The 22,055-nt window shown below is 49.9% G+C and overlaps 1 protein-coding gene across 2 annotated transcripts in view; it reads right to left on the reverse strand.

Annotated features, from left to right (window-relative positions):
• Positions 1-4,145: 4,145 nt before the first annotated feature.
• The window catches only part of GFRA4 (GDNF family receptor alpha 4), a gene marked incomplete at both ends in the record, with an annotated part of 64,400 nt that continues 46,490 nt past the window's right edge, over positions 4,146-22,055 (reverse strand). The window contains 7 exons of one of the 2 annotated variants that reach the window (XM_084286604.1): positions 4,146-4,292; positions 5,752-5,909; positions 6,168-6,302; positions 7,059-7,168; positions 9,626-9,971; positions 12,835-12,915; positions 16,027-16,305. In XM_084286604.1, coding sequence (XP_084142730.1) covers positions 4,146-4,292; positions 5,752-5,909; positions 6,168-6,302; positions 7,059-7,168; positions 9,626-9,971; positions 12,835-12,915; positions 16,027-16,305 — 1,256 coding nt within the window. Of the gene's footprint in view, positions 4,293-5,751; positions 5,910-6,167; positions 6,303-7,058; positions 7,169-9,625; positions 9,972-12,834; positions 12,916-16,017; positions 16,306-22,055 lie in introns of both variants that reach the window. The other variant, XM_084286603.1, reaches the window with a different exon arrangement.

The raw sequence follows: 22,055 nt of genomic DNA on the forward strand, positions 1-22,055 counted from the left end.
CAGCCGACGTGAACTGCTGCCCTCCCTTCTCCTCCACCTCCCCTCCTCCTGTGCTGGCACCAGCTTTGAGCTAAACCTTCCCCCAAATTTCCCCAGAGCCCTGCATGTGTCCTCTCCATGTCTTCAACACCAGCAGCCCCAGGATGTGCACGGGGCCGTGTCCCCTCCCCGGGTGGCACCGATGCCTCTCCGTTGGGTTGTGTCTCAGCAGAGCTGGTTTCTCATCTTTCTCCCTCCTGGCTGGGATGCAGAGGGTCAGAATTGGGTTTTCAGCCAAGCACAAAGTCTCTGAGCCCCACTGCTCTGCCAGACCCCCTAAAATCCCCCCATTTCCTCCAGCTGCCCTTACAGTGCAGCACCAGCGGATGCACCAGCATGGGCATGGCCCCTTAAACAGGATCAGGGGGTCAGGAAAATGCATGTGTGCTTTATTCATGGATATGTTTGAATATTGACTCGTACAGAAGAGATAAGTACAGGCTATACCCCGGCCATACAGGCAGACACCACCCATCCTCCCCTCGGTGCTCACACACACCTCACCCTGCCCCCCGCGGGGTTATTGCTCCAGCACCGTTTTCCCTCCCTGCTCATCCTCTTGTTTTGGCCATGACGTCGTGTTTGTACACACACAACATCTCACGGGCCTTCAGGATGCAAGGAACTGCCAAACCACTGCGAAAAAACGCCACGGAAAGAGAGTTCAGTGGCTACAGAGGGTTGGGCTGGTCAATTTTTTGTTTTTCCCCTCCGTTTTTCTTCTTTGTGCTTATGGAAGTCCCCAGGTAGGGAGTGATTCCCAGCAAGTCGTCTCCCTGTCTCTCTGGGCTCACTCAGTCCTTTCCCTTTACAGGCAGCTGCTGTGGCTTCGGTGGTCCATCGAGAAGCTTAAAAGTGAAGATCCGGGGTTCGCTTCGTGGTGCTCAGCGGAGCTGAAAGTTCTCCAAAAAAATCCCTCTTCACAAGGGAAAACAAATGGTCTGTGCCCTCCTGTTGGGGGGATGTAATCAGGTCTCCTACCTCCCAAAGGGCTCCTCAAAAAACATCTTTTTTTTTGCGAAGTTTCGTTTGTGAATGCACTGGGAGGGAGAGCGGGCATTAAACATTGGCAAAAAGGGTGAAATGGTCAGGAAAATTCATGCAGGTTTTTGGATTTATTTGTTTTTTTGATCTCTACATGGCATTACCACCCACCCCATCCACTGGCCTTTCCCTGCTGTGCAGAGGCTCGCTGCTCCTGCCTCGCTTCGTCTTGGAGCATCCCCAGAGCCCAGGAGGAGGCAGAAGCTGGCCTGAGCCATGGTTTTGGGGATTCAGCTTCCAAATCGCCAGCACGGGACAAAGGATGAGGACAGCGAGGCCATTTCAGACCTGCAACACCAACTCTGCTTTTCAGACCCCTCCACCAAGACCGTAACGAAGACCAAACTTGCCCTCTGGATTTGGCAGGGATCCCTACAGACATTTACCATTTTTTTCAGCCTCCGTGATCCGATCCACGGGGGTTGGCTGTCACCTTCTGCAGCCTGAGGGCACTTCTGCCATCCTCCCAAAACTGAGGACCTGAGAAGAGCCCGAAATGGGAACCAAGAGTCTGGCCTGCAGTGCTCGGGGACAGCTCACATCCTAAAACGCCTTTAAAGAGTGATAGAAATCCAGAGGAGATGCCAGCGCCTCTGAGAGTGGAATGGTTAGAAACAGGTTAAGATAAATCTGCCAAAAAGTGTAAACAGAGAGGATCCTGCTGTGGGACGTGGTCATGGAGCAGGTGACCCCTGGATGTCTCCTCCATCCCTATCAACCTCTATTAGGGTTCTCCATGTCTGCTGCTCACAGCTTGCAAGCTCTAAAGGAGAGCTGAAGCTGGCTTGCCAGCTCTCCTGGCCACCTAGGAAAAGTCTGCTTCTGCTGGTTGGTTATCAGAGAAGGAAAGGGCAAAGTGGCATTTCGACACCACTGCCAGCGACCACGAGACAAAGACCAGCCCAATACTCAGCCCCTGCAAGGAGACTGAAGGCTGGTGGAGACCCACCTTGAGCATAGAGCAGAGGGGGAGGCAAGGAGAGCTGCAAGAGGCTGCTCTCCTTGGGGAGACACATTGGCAGGGGACACCGATGCCCTGGGTAAGGGGAAAATGACTGCAGCAGCTCAGCACCTGGCTATGGTGCTCCGAAGGGAGGTCAGGGATTTGGGGTCTGTGCCTCAACCTCCCTGGCTGCATTCCTGGCACTGGGTGAGCCTCCTGGCAGGGGAGGTTTTGCACATTTCGGCTCAGCCCGGTGCCTGGCATGCACAGCTTGGATTTTGGCATGTTTCAGGACCCTTTTAATGGTCCTGGGCTAGGACACCCACGTGCTACAGCCCCAAGGACCTCCCAGGTGCAGCCCTGCAGCCAGGATGCAGCCAGGAGGGTTTCTGTGCATCCACAGATGTCCGTTTGGAAACAAGAATGGGCTCATATTGGACCAAAACCCAAAGGTTTCTCACCTTTGCAGTTTCTCAGCAAAGTCTAAGTATTAAAGCAAGGGAAGGTGTTCTGCAGGGAATGGAAATAAAAAACACTGGGCTTTGTCACGCCAGCTGCTGCTAAGCTTTTCCATGCATCTGTATGATAAAAAACTAATGTTGTTCCTTGGGGAAACATAAACCAAGGAGTGAACGGGCTGCTGCAAAGCTCATGGGGAAAACCTGGAGCTACTCCTGTGCCTCCCCGTGGCCATCAACCCGGGTGAGCATTTGTCCTGGGAAACCTTCCCACCCTTCCTTCCCACCTTCTTCATCTGCTGGATCTAGCAAGGGGATCAGCTCCCCAAAGGGCACAGGGAGACCTCAGCTCTCCTCCTCAGGGGAAGACCCTTGAGTTCTCACATATCCCAAAGCCACACATTTGCCTTCTTGTGCCCTGAGCAACCAGGGCGAGGTTTGTCCTCACCATCCCTCCTTCTGCGTGGGTCAAGCACCAGCCTTGGCTTCAAACACCTTGTGGCTGAGCAGTTGGCACTTGATAGGGCCACTGTCCTTCACGAGCCAACCTGGACACAAGTGAGTTCCTCCACCAGCTCCCCAAGGAGGGGAACTGCAGCAGTCCCACTGGTGATGTGATTTATGCCTTGACCTTTCTGGAGACTGGCTGGATTTCTGTCCCCATGGTGGTAGCTAGCAAACCTCTTGTATCCTCTCTTTTCCTTGAAATATTAATTATGTCCCCAAGTGAAATCCCTCTGTCTCTCTGCCAGACCAAATGATGCTCAGGTAGCTCATGAGAACAAGTTGTGAAACACCCCCATAGAGCCCTACCCATGGGATCAAATTTACCCTGCACAGAGAAGGCTCAGAGTGGGCTTACATTGCCCCCTGACTTCCATAACGAAAAAATACCTACCCGAAACACTTCACGGGACCAGTAAATAGAGATGCTAGGGTTGGGACATGAAGAAAGGCAGCCATAAACAAAACACCATGCGTGTCTCTTCCTGAACACCATCGGGACATGCCTGCTGCACGCAGGTCCCTGTGAGCCCCTTCGGTTTGTGGCCACATGCACCACCCCGAGGTGCTTCAGGTGAACAAACCCAACCACCTTCTCACCAGCAGCTCTGGTTTCTTCACTCCGAAGCAGGTGGGCTGCCCTTTGGGTCCCAGACCCAACCCTGGAGATGGTCTGAACCACACATCGTTGACTTGTCCTGCCAAGGGCCCCGCGCCGTGAGGCAGGGCTCCAGGAAACCTCCTGGCAGCTCAGCCAGAAAAAGTCTTTCCCCTCTTGGCCGGGGCAGGCAAAAGCTTTTCCTCTGCAGCTCTCGTTTCTTGACTCAACTCTCTCCTTCAGCTTTTCCAAGGGAATTGTCTGTGGCTCCGACCCCAATCCGCAGGGAGCTGGAGAGACAACAACCGAGCTGTGGGGGTGAAAGGTGGCCAGGACCAAGAATGAGCTGGTTGTCGACAATGCTGATTGTATAAAACCAAAGAAATTGGCAGACGGGCGAGGAGGAGGAAGGGCCTACATGCTCACCTCTCCTTCCCATCCCCTCCCTCCTCCCCAGCCCACCCCCCCGTCCCGAAAAAAGTTACTTGTCTGGTTGTTTTTTTTTTTTTAGAGAAACCGACACAAAGAGAGTCACTGCCTGGCGTGTGCCCGCCCTGCCTCACATCACCAGGAGGCTCAGCACGGCCAGAGTGGGGAGAAGCCATGAGTGCAATGGAGATTCTGCCCGGAGGGATGGAGCTGCTGGGCTGGAGGCCTCTGAGGACAGGCGAGTGGAGCCCCGCAGGAGCCGCTCCTCCCCGGCCACCTGCAAGAGAAAGGAGACAACACGGGGTGAGGAGCTGGGGTTGTTCCCCACATCGGTCTAGATTCCGGGTCTCCAAGCCATGAAGCCTTCCTGTGGGTTTTCACATGCAGGAGGAGACTCGGCCTGGCTCTGGATGTGTGGTGGTGAAGGTGGTGGTGGCACCAGGGTCATGGGCAGAGAACCCATAGGTCTGGACAGCAGGCTGGAGATGTCCTTTTGTAAAATGGGTACCTGAACACCTACTGTGAGCAACAGAGATCCATGCAGCCCAAGAAGTCACCGCTGGCCAGTGGTTTGATGTGGTGGCCTCTCCAGGTGGAGATGTCCCCTGGGTGTTGAAGGCATCACTCGCAGGTGATGGCTTGGATAAAAATCTCAGTGCAGGGTGGGGACCACCAGCCAGAAGCAAGATCTCCAAATCCTGGTTACCATTGTGGTTTTGTCCAGATGAATTTATCCCTGTGCCGTGCATGGCCATCAAGGCCCCAAAAAGTAGTAAGGGAAGCTGATACGTCTACACCTCCTGAGCTGATAACTGCTCAGTGGAAACAGAGTGGAGCGGGATGATTTGGGTGTTTTCTCAGCAAAAGACACAGTGAAAGAGCTTTGAAAACCTGCATGTGGAAGCTCCCTGGAGGTATCAGCTAGCCCAGCACAAAACCCACACTCGGTCCTCAGAGTCTAGTTAACTGCAGCTTCTGTTACCTGTACGTTCAGTAAATCAGGGTCACTGTTAATTATTCAACAGTAAAATAATTCATTCTGAAGATTAATCTGGTGGGTGGCAAGTCAAGGTCGTTGCTTTTTACTTAATAATAAAATATTTAATGCTTATTACTGTCATCATCAGTAAATTACCCTGTTATTTGTTTTAGAATAATTTCAATTTAATATTAATTTGATACTAACAATTTGCTGCTGACTAGAACCTTTCAGCTGAGGTTTCCCAATGCTTAGCAAACCCTGGTCAGTTAATCCTCAACGTGTGACCTCCAGCAGATGAAATGCTTGTCTGAACCTACGTGGCTGCCCTCCAGCAGGGCAAGGGGCTGAACCAGTGTTCATGGATCCCTTTTACACTCCTGAAAAGCACAGGGATGCTCCCAGTACTCCTAGAAAACCCATATATCTCAAGAGAACCCATGAAAGAAAGGAGATGGTGACCAACAGGCCAGAGGACAGCAAGGGATAGGATGGGATGGGATGGGATGGGATGGGATGGGATGGGATGGGATGGGATGGGATGGGATGGGATGGCATAGCCCATGGATTCAGGCAAGAAGATGTCAGGGCATGAGGAAGAGGATGATGAGGGACTCCTAAAGGTGGAGGGAAGGTTGGGTATCTGCACCTAGCTGAAATGACACGAGCAGATGAGGGAGCTGAAATGAGGAGGGCTGGAAGCCATGGAGCAGGCATGGACAGAGCCAGGCATCCCCTTGGGGCCAGGCTCTCCTACCTTGGTCGGCTGGAGGTGCTCGAAGATGTTCTCTCTGAGGGTTGCCACAGCTCTGTTGGCGTTTCGCTCCTGCTTGTACATCTGTGTGGTGGGGGGGATGGACGGGGCCACGGCTGAGTTCAGGTAGGTCCCATTGCCAAAGGCCAGGATGGCGTTTTCTTTGTGTGAGAGAGAGATGGAGAAAAGCATCAGCAGGGGAAAGCACACACCTCCTTTCTCCAGCTTCCTTTGGCTGCCTGTCCCAAATGACATCCCTGAGGACCTTCAGAGCTCCTTTGCTGAAACCCCAGGGAGGATTTGGGCACCTACAGCCTCCAAAGGACTAGGTCACCTCCGTGTCCTTGCTCCCCAGACCTTTACAGGGAGCCTCACCAGCCTGTGGGCAATGCTGCTGGAGGATTCCTGGCGATACTCACGGAGACAGATGTTGTCGGTGAAGAGGCGCAGAAAGCTCTCGCACTCTTCCTGCCGGTTGCCACTAGCGTTGCACGTGCACCAGGGGGCTATGCTGGAGGTCGAGTTGTCGATGTAGTTGGGAGTGATGGGGCTGCCTGCGGGAAGGATGAGAAGTGTTACCACAAAGCTGGTATTTCAGGAGGGGACGGGACATTTCCCTTTTTGCCTTTTTTTCACCCCTCTACCAACAAAGCCTTCAGTCGATCAAAGTGGGTTATCAGCCTAAGGAAGGGGCAACTCCTGGGAGCTCAGGTTCCCAAATAACATTCAAAAACTATATGTGAACCTGTGTCACATCGTCACTAGAAAAGTCACAGCCTCCAGAATGGTCAGAGACAACAAACAAGGGATTAAACCAGAAAGAAATCTTGACCCAAAGAGCTTTCAATTTATCCCTTGGGATGGATCAAGTCCAGCACATTGGTGCTTCTCTTTGGACTCTGGCTGTGCTCATGCTAACAGCTGCCAGCTGGGTCTCTGCAGCACCTGCAAACCAAATCTGACATCTGCAATCAGCGAGATGGCAGGGGACGGTGATTTCCCAGGGCATCACCAGCAGTGGGATCAGGGAACACCCACCAGAGCAGATACCTGAGGTCAACTCATCATCCCAAGCTTCTGTTAGGGTGCAGGTTTTTTTCTGCCTCTGCTGCAGCTATCATAAAATTACCCAATGTTCATGGCTTGGGCACAGCAGAGAGAAAAACCAACAATTCTGTGCGATCCCAGCCTCGGATGCCCACCTCAGAGCTTTGAGCTGGCTGGAGTACAGGCGATGCTTCCCCCCAAGGGTGGGAGGGAGAGCAGCTGAAGGATGAAGTATGAAACATGAATTATGGAGCCCAGCTCACCTATGATGCCGGTGTATGCCAGCAGGCAGGCAGCATAGCTGTCCCTCCGGCAGCCACTCGCAGCCTGCAGGGACGGCTGGCAATTGAACTGGAACTCTGCGTAGCGTGACCTGACGGAGAGAGAGCACAAAACGGGACTTATTAGCACTTATTTGGGGCAAAATGGGACATAATCGCGCACTGGAGGTGTCGAATGTGATTGCACAGAAGGGGATGTGTTCACATGATCCTTTGCTGCTGCAGTTGTTGCTAAGCTGGTTTGGATAAATATCACAGGTTTTCTTCTCTCCTGCCCCCTCCAGCAATCCAGAAGTGGGTTTAATCACTCGGAGAGGAGAATGAATAGGTGCTGTAGGTCGTGTTTTACAGGCCTCCCCTGGGACTGCAAGAAAGGTGCAGTCTTGGAAGTAATGTTTGTTTTCTGATGTACGAAGCTGATTTTCCGAGGAAGAGCTGTTGTAGGCAGCGAGGGAATTCGTTCCCTACTGCCATTACCTGACTTCTGGGTACTAACTTCCCCTAGAGACCTAAGCCTTCATTTTTGGACTGAATTGCTGAGAAAGAGAATCACTCTGGCCCAATTTCTCTCTCTTCAAAGATTATGTTCTAAATGTAGCCGAGGACATCTTCAGATTAAGGGCAATGCCCCAAGGCTCAGATATGCTCTAACCATCATCGTGGCTGTTGCCACCTCCTCTGCTACAGGCAGGAGATGTTTGGACTCATTGGAGCCTGTGGAGCAGGAGGTGCATGCCATGCTCCTCTCATCTCTGTTGTGCCTTGGGTTTTGTGTGGTCTGGGTAAAAACAACAAATGGCTCAGAAGAAAGGGGCTTTGAGACCCAAACCTGGTCTTGTTGGGACCCTCCAGGCTGTGCAAGGAAGCAGGTGCATCATTCAGATGTGCCAAGGTGCTCCTTGTATGTGGCTCCCCTGCTCCTTGGGTGGATAAGCTCTGTAAATCATGCTGCCAGCCAGGTATTTGACACCCAGTTCTTTAGGGGTGGCTCCATTGTTGGCTCATCTAGTGGCATTTGGACATTGCAGGATACCTAAGACATCTACTTGGGGCTTTCAGGTAGGACATACTACTGGATATACAGATCCACGAGGCAGGCAGCCAGGGCCCAATTAAGATGTCCTAAGGTTCCTCATATAGCATCAACCTCTCTCTCAGTGCCATGGCCAGGCAAAAAACACTTAACAAATTTATGCTGTATTATTTGGAGGGGGGAGATGTGGATTACAGTTTTGTATCATTCACGTTAGCAAAGCCCACACCTCCAAGCAGGGAAATTTGAGAGGTTATGGATGATAAGAAGCTGCAAGAAGGCTTAGCAGCACAGGCAGGATTAGCCTGGAGTAGTTTACTCCTCTAAAGTGCCATGATGTGTTGTTCCTGCCTCTCCTTGTGGTTTCTGCACTGCTGCTTTTGACCGGGTCACACATCAACCCCTTGCTCCCGCCGTGTCTCTAGAGGATGTTTTATATTATATATTCAGAGACCAAGGAACCAGATAATTAACAGCTGTGCTGCTTGCAGGAAATGGTTTCCAGCCTCCTGGGAAGCAACACTTTCCCCTTTGATCCTCCTCTTCCCCCCTGGGTCCACTTGCCTTGTTAGGGAGAGGGCAGTACCCCACAATTTGGGATTCCCTAGGTAGCTGGGGGAAATCTCCAAGTAAGAGCTGGTGTGGCTCAGGGGCTTTGCATCTTTCAGAGTCAGCTTCAGCTCTGCTGCTCAGTTTTTGTCCATTAGCAGCATATTTGGGTGCAGAGGGATGAAGGCATTAATGCTAGTCCACCTTTCCAAAAGGACATGTGCTGCCCTCACTTCCCCTTCTGAAAATACAAGGTTTGTTTTAATGTACTTTAATGATGATGTTCTGGCAGTGGATGGCTGCTGGGAGTTCAGCTCAGGAAATCCCAAAACCCAGAATAATTAGAGGCTGGGATGGGACTGGGAGACATGTCCTATGCTGGCCTTGCTCTTGTGCTCTTCTCTAGGTGTCTGCTCATGGCCACAGCTGCATGGAGGACACTGGGCTGGGAGCATCACTGCATGTTTGGTGTGGTACAGATGCTCTCACACCCTACATCTCTTGTGGATGGATGCCATCCACCCCAAGAGTTGTACGTGGATTAACCTTCTGGAATATCAAAGACCTTTTGAGAATGGAGGGGTAAATATAGTGGAACTGAAGGAAAATCATGTAAGGGGGGTATATGTGAGGTGCACATTAGGGCAGGTCCGTGCCTGCATGAGGCTGTGTGGACCCCACTCTGTGTCCCTGCTTTGCTTGCACCTTCCTGGAGCTATTCCCATAGCGGGTCTGTCTTTGGGACAGAATCCAAAACTGATAGGAGAGGTCAAAAAAGGCTCCAACACAAAGCTATGAAATCTGTTTCTCAAGGCCTTCCATATCAGAGTACGAGACCAGGAGATGGACCACGGGAAGGAATCACTCAGGCAGTGGCCTACATGGATGATCTGTGGCGAGATGGATGCGTCCACCACGATCCTCTAGCTTGGCCCACCAGCTCTCCACCTCACCCACCTGAACCTACCTGCAGACGTAGTTCTCCCGGCAGGAGTCCAGGGGTGCCAGGCAGTTGGGTTTCTCCTTGGACTCGTAGGAGCAGGCAGGAACGATGGTCTGCCGCCGGCGCTCGGCGCAGGCCGTGTCGTCGCAGGGGCAGAAGAGGAGCTCGTGGGTGTACTCGGGCGGCACGCGATCAAAAAACTTGCGCAGGGCCTTGTGGCACTTGGAGCGGTTGCAGGTGTCGGCCCGGGCCAGGCGGCGGATGCAGAAGGAGACGTACTCGGTGCGCAGCCGCTGGCACATCTCGTCCACGTTGCAGGCTTTGGCGGCGTCCAGGCAGCGGTTCACCTGGGTCACCTCGTTCTCAGAGCCTGGGAGGCAGCAGAAAATGGGGATGGAGTTCAGTGCTTGTCTCCCCTCAAGCTGCAGCACCCCGTGGAGACCTTGCTCCCTTCCCGTTCCTGCTCGTGGCCACCTCAGGGTGGTCAGGATGCAGCCCACATTTGCTCCCCGTGTCCCAGCAGGGCCAAATCCCCTTTCTCCTCTCACCTTTCCTAAGAGGTGCCATGGCCACACAACAAACCTCACGCCTCAGAAACTGCTCCTAACTCCTACACTTAATAAAATAAAACTTTTCTCTACCTTTGGCATCTTATAGCACTTTATCACCACAAATTGACCACCCTGAGGCCTGGTGAGACAGCAGCCCATCCCAGCACCTGCCCAGCCACACGAGAGCTGTTTGGGTCTCACAGCCCCAAAACAACATTTTCCAGATCATTCCTGCCCAACATGCCCATGTCCTAAGCTACAACCCTGTCTTCATAAGATGGAAATCATTTGAGGAATAGGTAATGCAGAAAAACATTTGTCTAGTACTGATTCTGAAGCTGTTTCAAAGGTGGATGGAGCTCTGTTTGATAGCAGGGAAAATGTCACAGCATCGCTAAGAGTCAGTCAAGACATTAGGCTCTTTCTGATAGGAGAGATAAGATGAGGGTCCTCCAAGTGCAAGAGAGAAAATGAATTTGAAAGCGTTTTCCATCTCTGAGTTAAGCCCATGACCTGAAGCACACTAGGAGGACTTTTTTCCCCCAGCAGAGAAGATGATTCTTTTTTTTTTTTTTTCCAGAGGAAAAATCCCCAAAATGAAAAATTTCTAATGCAGAGTCAAGCCCTGTCTTTGGCCAGGAGTTAAGACCAGCCAGTCACCACTGGCAAGTTTTAAAAGCATTGACAGTAGCTCTGAGCACTTCAAAACTGGCTGCGCTCCTTCGTTTTCACAAGCGTTATCAGATGCTCCTTCTCTTAGCTGTTTATTTTCCCCTTCTTTTTTGTCTCCGCTGTTTATGGTGTGCTAAGAGATGAATTTCAAGTTTTGCAGGTATTTTATGATGGGTGAAATTTTTTTGCTCAGTGTGTTCCTACCACATAGGTGCTGCTCTTTAAAAATGCCTAGAGTTGAAGATCGCTAGAGCATCAGTTTACACTGGGGAGCTGTCAGCAAGTGTGTAGGAAACAGCTACTTGGAAGGGTTTCATTACCCATTCAGCTAATGAATCACAGGGAACACAGTAGCTTTTCTCCTGTTCCCACGCAACGACGGAGGATGTGCTTTTACAAATCACTACTACAATTAGAGAGGAGGGATATAATTCTGTTTGTACACTTCTAATGGTGGCCATACGTATTGTTTCTGTAAGATTGGATTAAAAATACCTGTCACTCTGATCTGGTGTGGGGTCACGCGAATGAATGTCTTAAGTTTCAACAAGTTCTTGGGAATTTTGGGGGTATATCTGAAAAAGGATCCTTTGGCTATGCTAACCCTATAATTCTGTGCACTGGACAGGCACAGGGCAGCAGGTCATAAGGTGTGTTATAGACTGTGATGAGTATAAATAGGAAAGAAAAATTAAAACCAAAAACTTTATGTGCCTTATGGATGCTGAGTCCTTTGGCGCATATCCCTGCTGCTCCAGGCCCATTGGCTTTGCTGCCCAACCAGTTTCAGACTGCTTTAAACACCTGACTATGTGTTAATCGTGCATAAAAATCCCCATTCCTGGACTTTGCTTCGCTCCGAAGAGCCCTGTAGGACCTCCAGTAAAAAAGGAAAAACTCTGATGACAAAGGCCACGACCCAGCAAACAGCTGTGTGCATGCTTCACTTTGCATGCTCGGATCAGCCTAGTGGAGTCAATAAAAAGACGTGAGGCCAGGGAGCAACACCCTTCCCTCGCTGGTCAGATTGTCAAGGGCTGATGGGTTAATTCAGTCCCAGACGTTTTCACCTAACAAGTGCCATGCTGTCGAGGGGACTGCAGACATCCATCAGATACAGAGATTCCTGGTTGTGCTCCAGCTGTGTCCTCCAGCCCAGCATCAGGTGTGTGGTCAGGAAGAGCTGCAACACGGCTGCTCTGCTGGCACACCTAACAGAGACACACGTGGAGCGCACAACCTGCTCCCAGGCGGGTAGTTCGGTGACAAAAATCACTGCCTGTAAAGCTTCCCCATGCCTGTGGTGCACAAGCAGAGCTGGCAGCTGTGATGTTGGTGATGGATGGCTTAATAGCTACCGCACTGACCTTTTAACTGAGGGGCTGAGGGTTCGTGCCCTCGAGGGGGTTAAAAGGTGTGGGGCAGCTCTGCTGACATTATTAAGGGGATTACATGATACGAAGCAGAACACGGGGCTGAGTCCTGAGGTTGCCCTCGGGGCATGGGGTTAAAAGTTGGGATTGGGATCAAGCCAGTAGGCTGGGCTGCTGACCTTTCTGCACACAGTCTGGCCCTGTGACTGATGTGGAAACACCTAATACCTAATGATATCCATCCAGCCAATGTTTCCCAGGGCTTCTGCACCGCACAGGTCATCCACCTGCTGTAGGGAGCCAGCCCACTCACGATGGCTCATTGCAAGAGACCTTCCTATCATGCCCATGAAGAGCTTCAGCCCCAGTCCTTCACAGTATGGGCATAAAAGAGCCAAAGGATAAAAATTGCAAGTGCTTCTTCTGAGGACATGCTCTTCTACCAACAATTTAGCACAGGACTAATGGGCAACTCCTTGAAAGAATGGTTTCCAGACTGTAGCCATGCAATGCTTTATAAAGAGACCAAGAGAGACCACAAGGTCTCATCTCATCAAGACCTCATCCCTAGCACCTGATCCCACAGCCAGCTCCCATTACTTTGGAGCAGTGTAGGGGCATCTTCCCACCCACCTACCTGCTGTGATGGAGGCCAGCCGGACATAATCAAAGCCCCTGATGAATGGCTCGTAAGGAGAACTCTCCAGTATGTTCATGCCTGAGGGGGGAAAGAGAAGTCAGTGAGAAGGCAGCAGAAGACCCTGAGACATACAAGGTTCAACAGCTGTAGCATAGGTTGGCTTGGTGATGAGGTTGCATGCTCTCCAGGCCATAAGTGAATGGATACTCAAGGTTACAGGAAGAATAGGATGCAACTGGCTTTTAAAAATATATCACAACTGTGGGGTAGATCAGCCCATCAGAGAACTGTTGAGTTTCAACTTTGTACAGCTCAAGTCCTGGGTCACCCTTCCAGGATTGCTGCTGAGGACACCAGACTGTAGCACAGGCTCTTGCTTATGGGCAAAGTTCATACCACCATCTCCCTACACACACAGGGTTTCCAAAAACATTCTTTTTTTATTATTTATTTTTTATTTATTTTTTTCTTACTTTTTTTTATGGTTCTCCCAGGGTCCGAGGTCCTCACCTATTTCTAGGACACAGGTAGGGCTATGCATGGGGTTGCATCTGGCAACACACACGTCTACGTACTTACTAACACCTCTCCCCATCTCCCAAACAGCCCTTTCTTACTTGGCACAGAGCTAATGACCCACAGCTCCCGCAGAAACTTCCTCTCTCCATTTTTAAGTTGCTGGGAAGCTAATTTTATTCAATCGGTGCTTCCCTTTTATCTGCTCAGTGGTCTGTAATGCCCCGTCACCCTGATAGATACTACAGAATATTATTGAAGCAAACAGCTCAGTATCTTTTTTTTTTTTTTTTTTTTTCCTTTTATTGGACATTTAGATGGATACGGACAGCAGCAGCAGATGTACTGGCTGGGATAAAAGGACTATCAAACCTCTTGCTCTGGGCATATGCTGATCACCAGCTGCGGTCAGGAAGAAATGGCTCCCAGGGTACACAGCCCCGTGCAATTACCACAGGTGCATTACAAGGCAGCTTTACACCTTCATTGAAATATCTTGCATCGTTACTGACTGGAGAGGGGCCCATTTGTATGTTCCAGCATAGCAGTTTTATGTCCTGATGATATAGCACCTTATCAGAGAATTGTTATCGGGTTGTCATCATGTTATTGTGTCTCCAAATGGGAAGGTGGCTAAACACAGGCGCACTCAAGAGAAGCTGAGTAAATAGTACGCTTTGTAAATTCCCTGAGCACACACTTCCACAATTGATTTTATAAGAGGGCTTCTAGGAAGCTTTTTACAGCCTCCTGGGTATGTATGACTGAAAGACAGAGCCCCGCACGGAGCACGTGGACTGGCTTCTTTTCTCAGTCAATTAAACATGTGTAAGGACTCGGAAACATGTGACTATTATGAGGTATATTTCCCCCGGGAAATTAAGGCAAGGAAATCAAAGGTTTGGGAGTGTGAATCTGCATTGCAAGTGAGCTTGGTGCTTGCACAAATGCAGGGCTCAGGCCATGACAGCAGAGGAGAAGTCGGGCAGACTCTTGGCAGTCTCCAATATCACCTTTCCCATGTTCTTCCCCAGGACAGAGGTCCCAAGGCAGTGGGCAGGAGCCCATCCAGCTCCTACCCAGCATCTTCAGACCCACACCTGATCCCTATGCTCCCTGCCATCCTCTCTCTGCTCTTCCAGCAGTGGTCCCAGGGCAGTGGGAATCCTCCTGGCACCACTGTCCTGCACAGCCACAAGTCTCCAGCACACTCATTACCAAGCCCTCTGCTCTGCCTTGTGCTATTCACCCTTTGGCAAGCATCTCAAGTTCCTCTCCTTTGGGAAAAAAAAGTAAAATAATAATAATAAAAAAATCAATGTCCCTGAGTTGGAGCCAAACAGTTTTCTTAGACTGATGGTGGGGTTGTCCCACACCCTGCCCACGCTCGCTCACTGAAGCTGTGCCCCCTCCAGAACAGATCTGCAAAGCTCCCATCATAAAAAGGCGATGGAAGCCAGGCCTCCTGAGAGCTGCTGGAGTGATGGAGAGGGACCCAGCTGTGTCTGCTAGCGTGGCTAGGAGACAGGAGCTGCTTTATGAGAAAATCAGGGGGAGGAGGAGGCGGGAGATGGACTGCGTCCAAAACTTCAGCCCAGGAGGGTCAGCGGGGAAAGGGCTGTGACTCAACCTGTTAAGATGAATGGAGGGGCTGGATTGCTCCCTCTTCCCCAGGCTTCAATGCAAACAACTTCACTTGGCAAGTAATTAGGGGAAAGATTGGATCCTAGGTGGTGCTGGGGCCTCTTATTCCCCCTGTCAGTGCAAAGCACCATGCTCTGCACCCTGCAAGCTGTGCTACTTGAAAGCTTTCCGGGAACTTGATCAAGCAGTTCCCATTCTGGCAAGCTGGTGCTTTACGGTCTCCATCCTCTTTGTTTTGCTTGGCCTTTTGGCCTGTGTTATCACCCCTGTACCTTCCCTTTCAGCTTTCAGCCAGCAGTGTTTTATTAATCTATTTTGCAGCCTATGGTTGGAAGGTTCTGTTTTATTCCCCGTTTTAATTTTCATGGCGCATAAAATACCCACCAGCCTGACAACGAAGAGTTATGGCCACGGAGGTGCAATTTTATGATGACTCTTAAAAAACGTCAAAATCCAAACTTACTAAATACTGGCTCTGGGAACACTTTAAATTCCAACTTGATGTCACCAGCCTCAAATCTTCACTAACCCAAAGACACCGGTGCACTTGAGATCCTCCAAGAGAGTGATTTGTTTTAAATTCACACTGTTTTTTTCCTCAGTGCCCAGACTTTGTATAGTGTTTCAATAAAATCTGGAGCTTCAGGTCTCGGCTAGAGTTCTTCTATTTACATGCAAAACATGCCATGCATTTCCCCAGCAAATATCTCAAGATATACCGGGGACATCGTGGAAAAGAAGACAACTTATAAAAAAGGAAGGAGGTGTCTCAGGTTTTTGGGATTGCTTTCCTCAAAATGCCATTACTCTGGGGGTCAGTAGTTCTTGAGAGGGATCGGGATATGATATAGGTGACCTTTTCCTTTTTCGCATTGACTTCACAGAATCACAGAATTGAAGGGGTTGGAAGGGACCTCAAAAGATCATCCGGTCCAACCCTTGACTTGGGTTCTGGGGACCTCTACAGAAAGCCCCAGCAGCAGTTTCTTTTTAGGAAGACCATGAGAAAAGAGCACCCACCCAACTGACCTTCCATCAGCGTGTGGTGGATGCTCCAGTAGACGCTCAAGCAGTGCTTCTCCTTCTTCATGCCCCGCTTGCACTTGCAGCCGTAGAGCTGGCTGGAGAGCAGGGCCGTCACCGTGCTCCGGCACTGGTTCTTGGCGTCGGGGCCCAGCTTGTTGGCTCCGTTGCCTGCGATGCATTGCCGGAGGGTCCTGAACTTGGAGCTGCAGATGGGGTCGTTGGTGCAGGACTCGCCTGCTTGGAGGCAGTCCCTGCTCGAGCTGACAGCTTCCGCCATACCTTCTGCAAGAAAAAGGGAGAGGGAGGGCGTGAGGGTGATGGAGCAACCCCAGGGATGTTCATCTTCACTTAAAGAGGTTGAAATCACCCTCTCCACTACCCACTCTACAAGCAATGACCGTGTTTCTGTAGCCCTTAAGCAGGTGGGTGGCTCCCCAGCAGGTCGGCTGGGGGTGTAAATGCCCATGCTCACCACCCCTACTCAGGAGCTGCCCCATACGAGGGTAAATATTTCACCTGGCCAAGTGTGCTTCAGCATTGCCCAGCAGCATCAGAGAGGAGAGAAAGCAGAGGACTGGGAGAAGGGAACCTGGATGTTGAGGAGGCTTGGCTCAACCTGGGCTTCAGCACTCCAACCCAGCCCTCTCTCCCAAAGTTTTGGGCCACCAGCAGCAGAGGGATGCACGTGGCCTCCCACACCTCTGGTTGAGGAGCCAGAAGGAGAGGTCACCTTCATCCTTGGGCCCAGGGTCTTCCTGATTTGAGAGAGGGACCCCAGATGGGGTCAGCATGGAAGCAGGAGTATACATGCATCTGGTTCCTGGTGCTTGTCTTTTCCTGCTTGGAGCACAAAAACCTCTCCGAGCCCTTTGCTCCCTCACTTTTCAATTTCATCTCCATCCTCCAAAGATAACAGAAGCCCAGTCCTCCCAGAGACACCACTCACTCCTCCTTGCACATGATTTAACCCTGCCCACACCTTCTTGAAGCTATGAGCTGCCCCATGTGGAGTGTTTTGACATGGATTTAGCACACACGTGTCCCTTGTTCATTGTCACCACCTCCCCAGGACTCCCACTGTTTTATCTCGGCTTTTTCCAAGCTCCTGCGAATTCTCCTCAGAATTACTTGTGAAAACACAAAGTGCTGCTCTGTTCCCCCTGCTGTGAGGACAGAGAAAAGCACAGGAGGAAGGCATCAGTGCTACCACACACCAATAAATTAAACGTGCCCAGCAGGGCTCGGTGCTGCTGTGTCCCCATGGCCTGCAGCAGACCATTTCCATGCTATTAAATGCTCTTCCACTCTCCAGCTGGCTGGCCACATCCAGACTGACTGCTGGGGATGGGTTCTGGCCTAGGATCACTCCAAGGCTCATGTAAGCATCACTGCACCCTGGCAATGATGGGGCCAGAGGCTCAGCTGTGCTCAGCAGGGCACGGTGGCACCCATGGTGGGGACAGCACAGGAGACAAGGAGAATTGCATTCCTTCCAGTCATTGTGGTGCTCTGGAGCATGTCGACATGGGTCAGGCACGGCTGCACCATGGCCTGGGGGAGTGGTGAAGACTGGAACCCAGTTTATGGCAGGAGAGTTTCAGTCCTCACGCCTGTAAATGTGATCTTTGGATTCTGCTACACTATAAAAGCAGAAAGTGCTGCTGTGACCTTGAAGGAGGATTTCTCAAATGGTTCCCAAAAGGGAATCCTTACCCCCCAACATTGCTCATCTGGATGGGAATACATTACAGCTTCATGGGATAGATAAAACAGGTAGCCCTTCTCATGTTGAACCCTTCCAGGGTCTGCTCCTGGTGAGTGCCAACTTGGACAACACCAACAAATTCTCTCTCTGAAATGTGGCCCCCAGGTTTCCATCCCTGAGAGCTTTATGAAATCTCCACTCCCTCCAATTTCCTATTGATTCCTCCATGGGATCTCTGTTCCCTCCTTCCACCTGCTGCCTCCCAGGCCCCGAATTTCGGCACCCTCCCTGCCTCTGCTGCCCTCCTTATGCAGGACTTGAGCCTGGTGCACTCATTCCCCTTCCTGGCAGTGGCAGGGTGTTTCCTTAGAAGCTGCTGTTTCTGTTGCTCTGGCTGATTAGAGTGGAAGGTAGCAGCTGGAATTCAGATATTTCAATTATGTTTATTACAAACTTTGGGTGAACCCACCAGGAGGTTTCTCCTGAAACAGCCCAGTGGCAGCCCAAATGCAGAAACTTTTGTCAAACTCCAGACTATTTCGCGGTGCCTCATGGCCAATGACAAGCTTTCAGTTATCACAAATCTCACAACACCTCAAATTTGAGTTCCCCTACCCCTGATTTATTCATAGACCTGGTTTGTTTAGCACTCAAGGCTTGTTCGGATCTGCCAAATGTGGAGAGAGAAATTATTTCCAACACATAGGAAACTCTGCCTTGGGCTGTCATATCTTGAAGAACTCAGAACACAAGGAACCAGTTTCCTTGAAATATCATTTGGTCTGCAATTTCTCTGAGATCTATAAAGCGAGCCGGAGCTATAGTCTCTGCTTTCAGGCACTGCTGAATTTTCCATGCACAACCTTTCTGAGCAGAATCTATAGAAAAAAAAAAAAAAAAAAAAAAAAAAAGAAAAAGAAAAAGAGGAAAGAAAAGCGCTTGACTTATTTTGCCTTGACTTACTCCAAAGGATCTCCTCTGGCCTACGATAAAGCATGGCAGGTTTTATTCTAGAAGAGATGACTTTGTCAGTGTCATGTCAGCTGCTAAAAAAGTAACTTAAAATAGGAATTATATCCTTCCTTCCACCTCTCTGCTACATGAGTGGCAGACGATCCTCCCCAGGATAGATATAAACACAGCCAGCCTGTAAAAGCTGTAAAACACTTTGGGATCCCACTTTAAATAAATCAAGCGGATTGACCATTTGAGAAATTTCCTGCAAAATTTTAAGTAAATATATCCTCAAGCCGAGGCTTGCTTCGCAGAACAAAGGCTGGGGGTGAATATTTACAGCCCAAGCCTGGGGCATAAAACACCACCGTGCAGGCTTTACAGCAGAGGTGCTTGAAGCAACTTTAACTGGAGCGTCACGAATGACCCGCTCCATAATCATGTCACTTAAAAACCAAATCATTCAGGGGCTTTTATTGTCAGCGACGTCTTTGCAACTGAGACAACATAACATTGCGTTTTTCCTCCTCGCACTACCCCTGAGAGAGTAATTTTATGCAACATTAAGAGAGCGCCTCTCAGGGAAAGAAAAAAAAAAAAAAGGTAAAAAAAAAAATCTCGGTGACATAAAATAGACAGCGCTTGCTAACAGGCAGGGACAAAAGCAACATTAGGTTTTCTCTCCCATAGGCAAAGCAGCCCTTCTGGTTTTGCCTTCAGAAATAGCACCTTAATGATGCTCCACCATGGGATTTCTCTCCATATCTGCCCCTGGTTGATGGGGCTGGGTGTATGTGCCGGGTTGTGCGTGGCTTGGGCTTTTTGTGCCTCTGCTTTTCTAATAGCACAACTTCCAGCTCCCTCTGCTCTCTTTAAAAGCCCATTTGTCTGAATTTTTATTTCTCGCTTGCCGCTAATTTCACGCTGTTTACGGTGGGCAGATGGGGTAATGAGTTTATTTTCACATCCTGTTTGCAGCGCTGCTCCACATCTGTTTCTGCTCTTGCTTACCTCGGTGACACTCACATAAAGGCACTCCTAACGTGCAGCAGTAAGAGAAAAACCTGGCTCTTCCCAATGCCTTAACAGAGCCCTGCTTCTCCTGCAGCAGGTCTCTCAAAGTGCACTTGGTTGGACCAGGAGATCTGACTCTCCTTCAAGGAGATTTTTTCCTTCACCATGCAAATGCAGCAGGGTCTGGGGTGCAGAAGTGTGAAGGTGACACCGCGTGCCAGCTTGGAAATGGCACACAAAAGGCTTTGTGTAACAGAGCACTGCCACCAGACCCTGCTATGCTAACTTTCCAACCCCTCCTGCAGCAGGACAGGGGGTGCAGACGTTTTAGGAGGCACCACACCGTGTTTTATGGTGCTGTCCAACCTGGGGTTTTGGCACACCTCCCATTTTTTGTATGTCTTTGGTGTGAATCCATGCACAGTGCTAGGAAGTCAGTCACTATTAGAGAGACAAGCTGTTGACTCCAGATTTTATTATTTTTTTTTCTTTTATAATATTTGCTGCTTAGAGGAGGACAACCATCCAAAATCTCTAGCAAGGCAACAGAAGTGGTTTATTGCCCATTTAGGTTTTAGGAAGCACCAGGCTGGGTCAGATTAAATCTGCAGGACAAATATTGGTGCTTGACAATAGGTAACTGCCTGATAACCAACCTGGGGCTGTCAGAAATAATTTGTTACTCACACTTTTCCTGGAGTGAGAAAGGATGGGGAAGAGAGTCTGGAAGAAATATTCATAGAATTTCCCAAATATTCATAAACCAATAGTGATGAATGAATGTGTCCAGGTGGCTAATGCTGGTGGTCACTCTTAAAACTTGTTTAGACTCTGCTTTCATACCCTGCCTTTACAGTCAAGTGCTCAGAATCACCTAAGACCAAACCCCTGTATACAGCCCAGATGTCATTTCCCATTTCCCATCGAAATAGCTGCAGAAGTTGCAGTAGACTGCCTTCCCTCCACACATATTTTTTGGATATGCCACCACCTGCATACCTGAGATTTTCTCCAGAAGGGCAAGAAGCTGTGGCTCACAGGTCCCTCTTTCCAGGGGTCCCTTTTGCAATGGGCTTGGGACACTCAATAGTGCTTGAGGTATGCCAGAGTGGCAACACCACTACGAATTAGCTGTCTGCACTGCTCCAGCATGGACTTACTAGGGCTCATGTTGCTGGACATGAGCCTGATTTAGAGCGAAGAATGCAAATTGTAACAGAGCTGCCCCCATTAAACACCTCTGCCATACTGATGGTCCTTCCTCCAGACCCGTCTGAGAGCAGCCCTGCCAGGAGATCCCCCATGCCTTGCACAGCTGTCAAACAGATTTCGTAGCGCCCAGCAAACCCCTTTGGGATGCTGTTTTGCTGAATTAGATCAGAGCAGCTCATGCAGGGAAGATGTCACCATTCATTGCTGTCAACCCTCTGTGGAACTGGATGGGTTTACAAACATTACACACACAGAATGAAATCCCTCAGTGCAAACTGATCTTTTGCTAGCAGTTCTTCCTGGTCAGTGCTGGGGTGGGGGAATTTGCTGAGAACACGTCGGAGGGTGTCAAAGCAATGCCAGAAAGTTCGAGCCAGTAACATGCTGCACATCTTCAGCAGGCATTAAAAATGTGCTTGCCTGACTCTTTGCACCTACATCTCTGACCTTCCTCCCATTACTTTAAGGTTATAAGCAATTTCTTGTCTGAAGAGTGCCTTCAGGCAGGACTTTACAAGCACTGGAGAAATACAAATAAATACAACAACACTCACTAAGTGGTTCCTTCTCTAATAGCTGTTCCATGTACAAGGTAATTTACTCATTGCACAGAATCAAAACCAGAAGAAACCACATTCCTGTATTCTGGCTTCCTGCTTGTCGTAGACTAACACGTGCCACCTGGATACCTTCAGAGCAGCCTGAAACTTTAGTCATCCTGTTAGTTAAGATCCCTGATGTGGCAGGAGATTTATTAAGCAAGTAACTCCACCTGTCAATGGCATGACAGATCTTTGCAAGTCTGAGGATGAGCATGTGTTTTTGGTGGGCTATCCTCTGCCCTGTGGGGACTTACTTAGGCTGCAAAGTGAGAGTGAAATGCGATGGCCACACGTGTTAAATGAACGCATGAATTACTCAAAGAGGGCACAGCGAGTCGGGTTTTAGACACCTGCTGAGATGAACTCAGTAATCCCCCATTTGTCTTTGACAGCCCTTCGCATCCGTAGCTCTCTTAGCCATTTACCAGGAGGCAAGCGTCGCTCTGACTTTGCTGAAGCCTGGGAAGGTGAAGCAATCTATTTGTCCCCCACCGAGTCAATGACTAGAACCTGCCTGGGAAAATAAACAAACAAACAAACAAACA

The sequence above is a fragment of the Netta rufina genome, assembly GCF_964035555.1.
Source record: "Netta rufina genome assembly, chromosome: 4".
Lineage (NCBI taxonomy): Eukaryota > Metazoa > Chordata > Aves > Anseriformes > Anatidae > Netta > Netta rufina.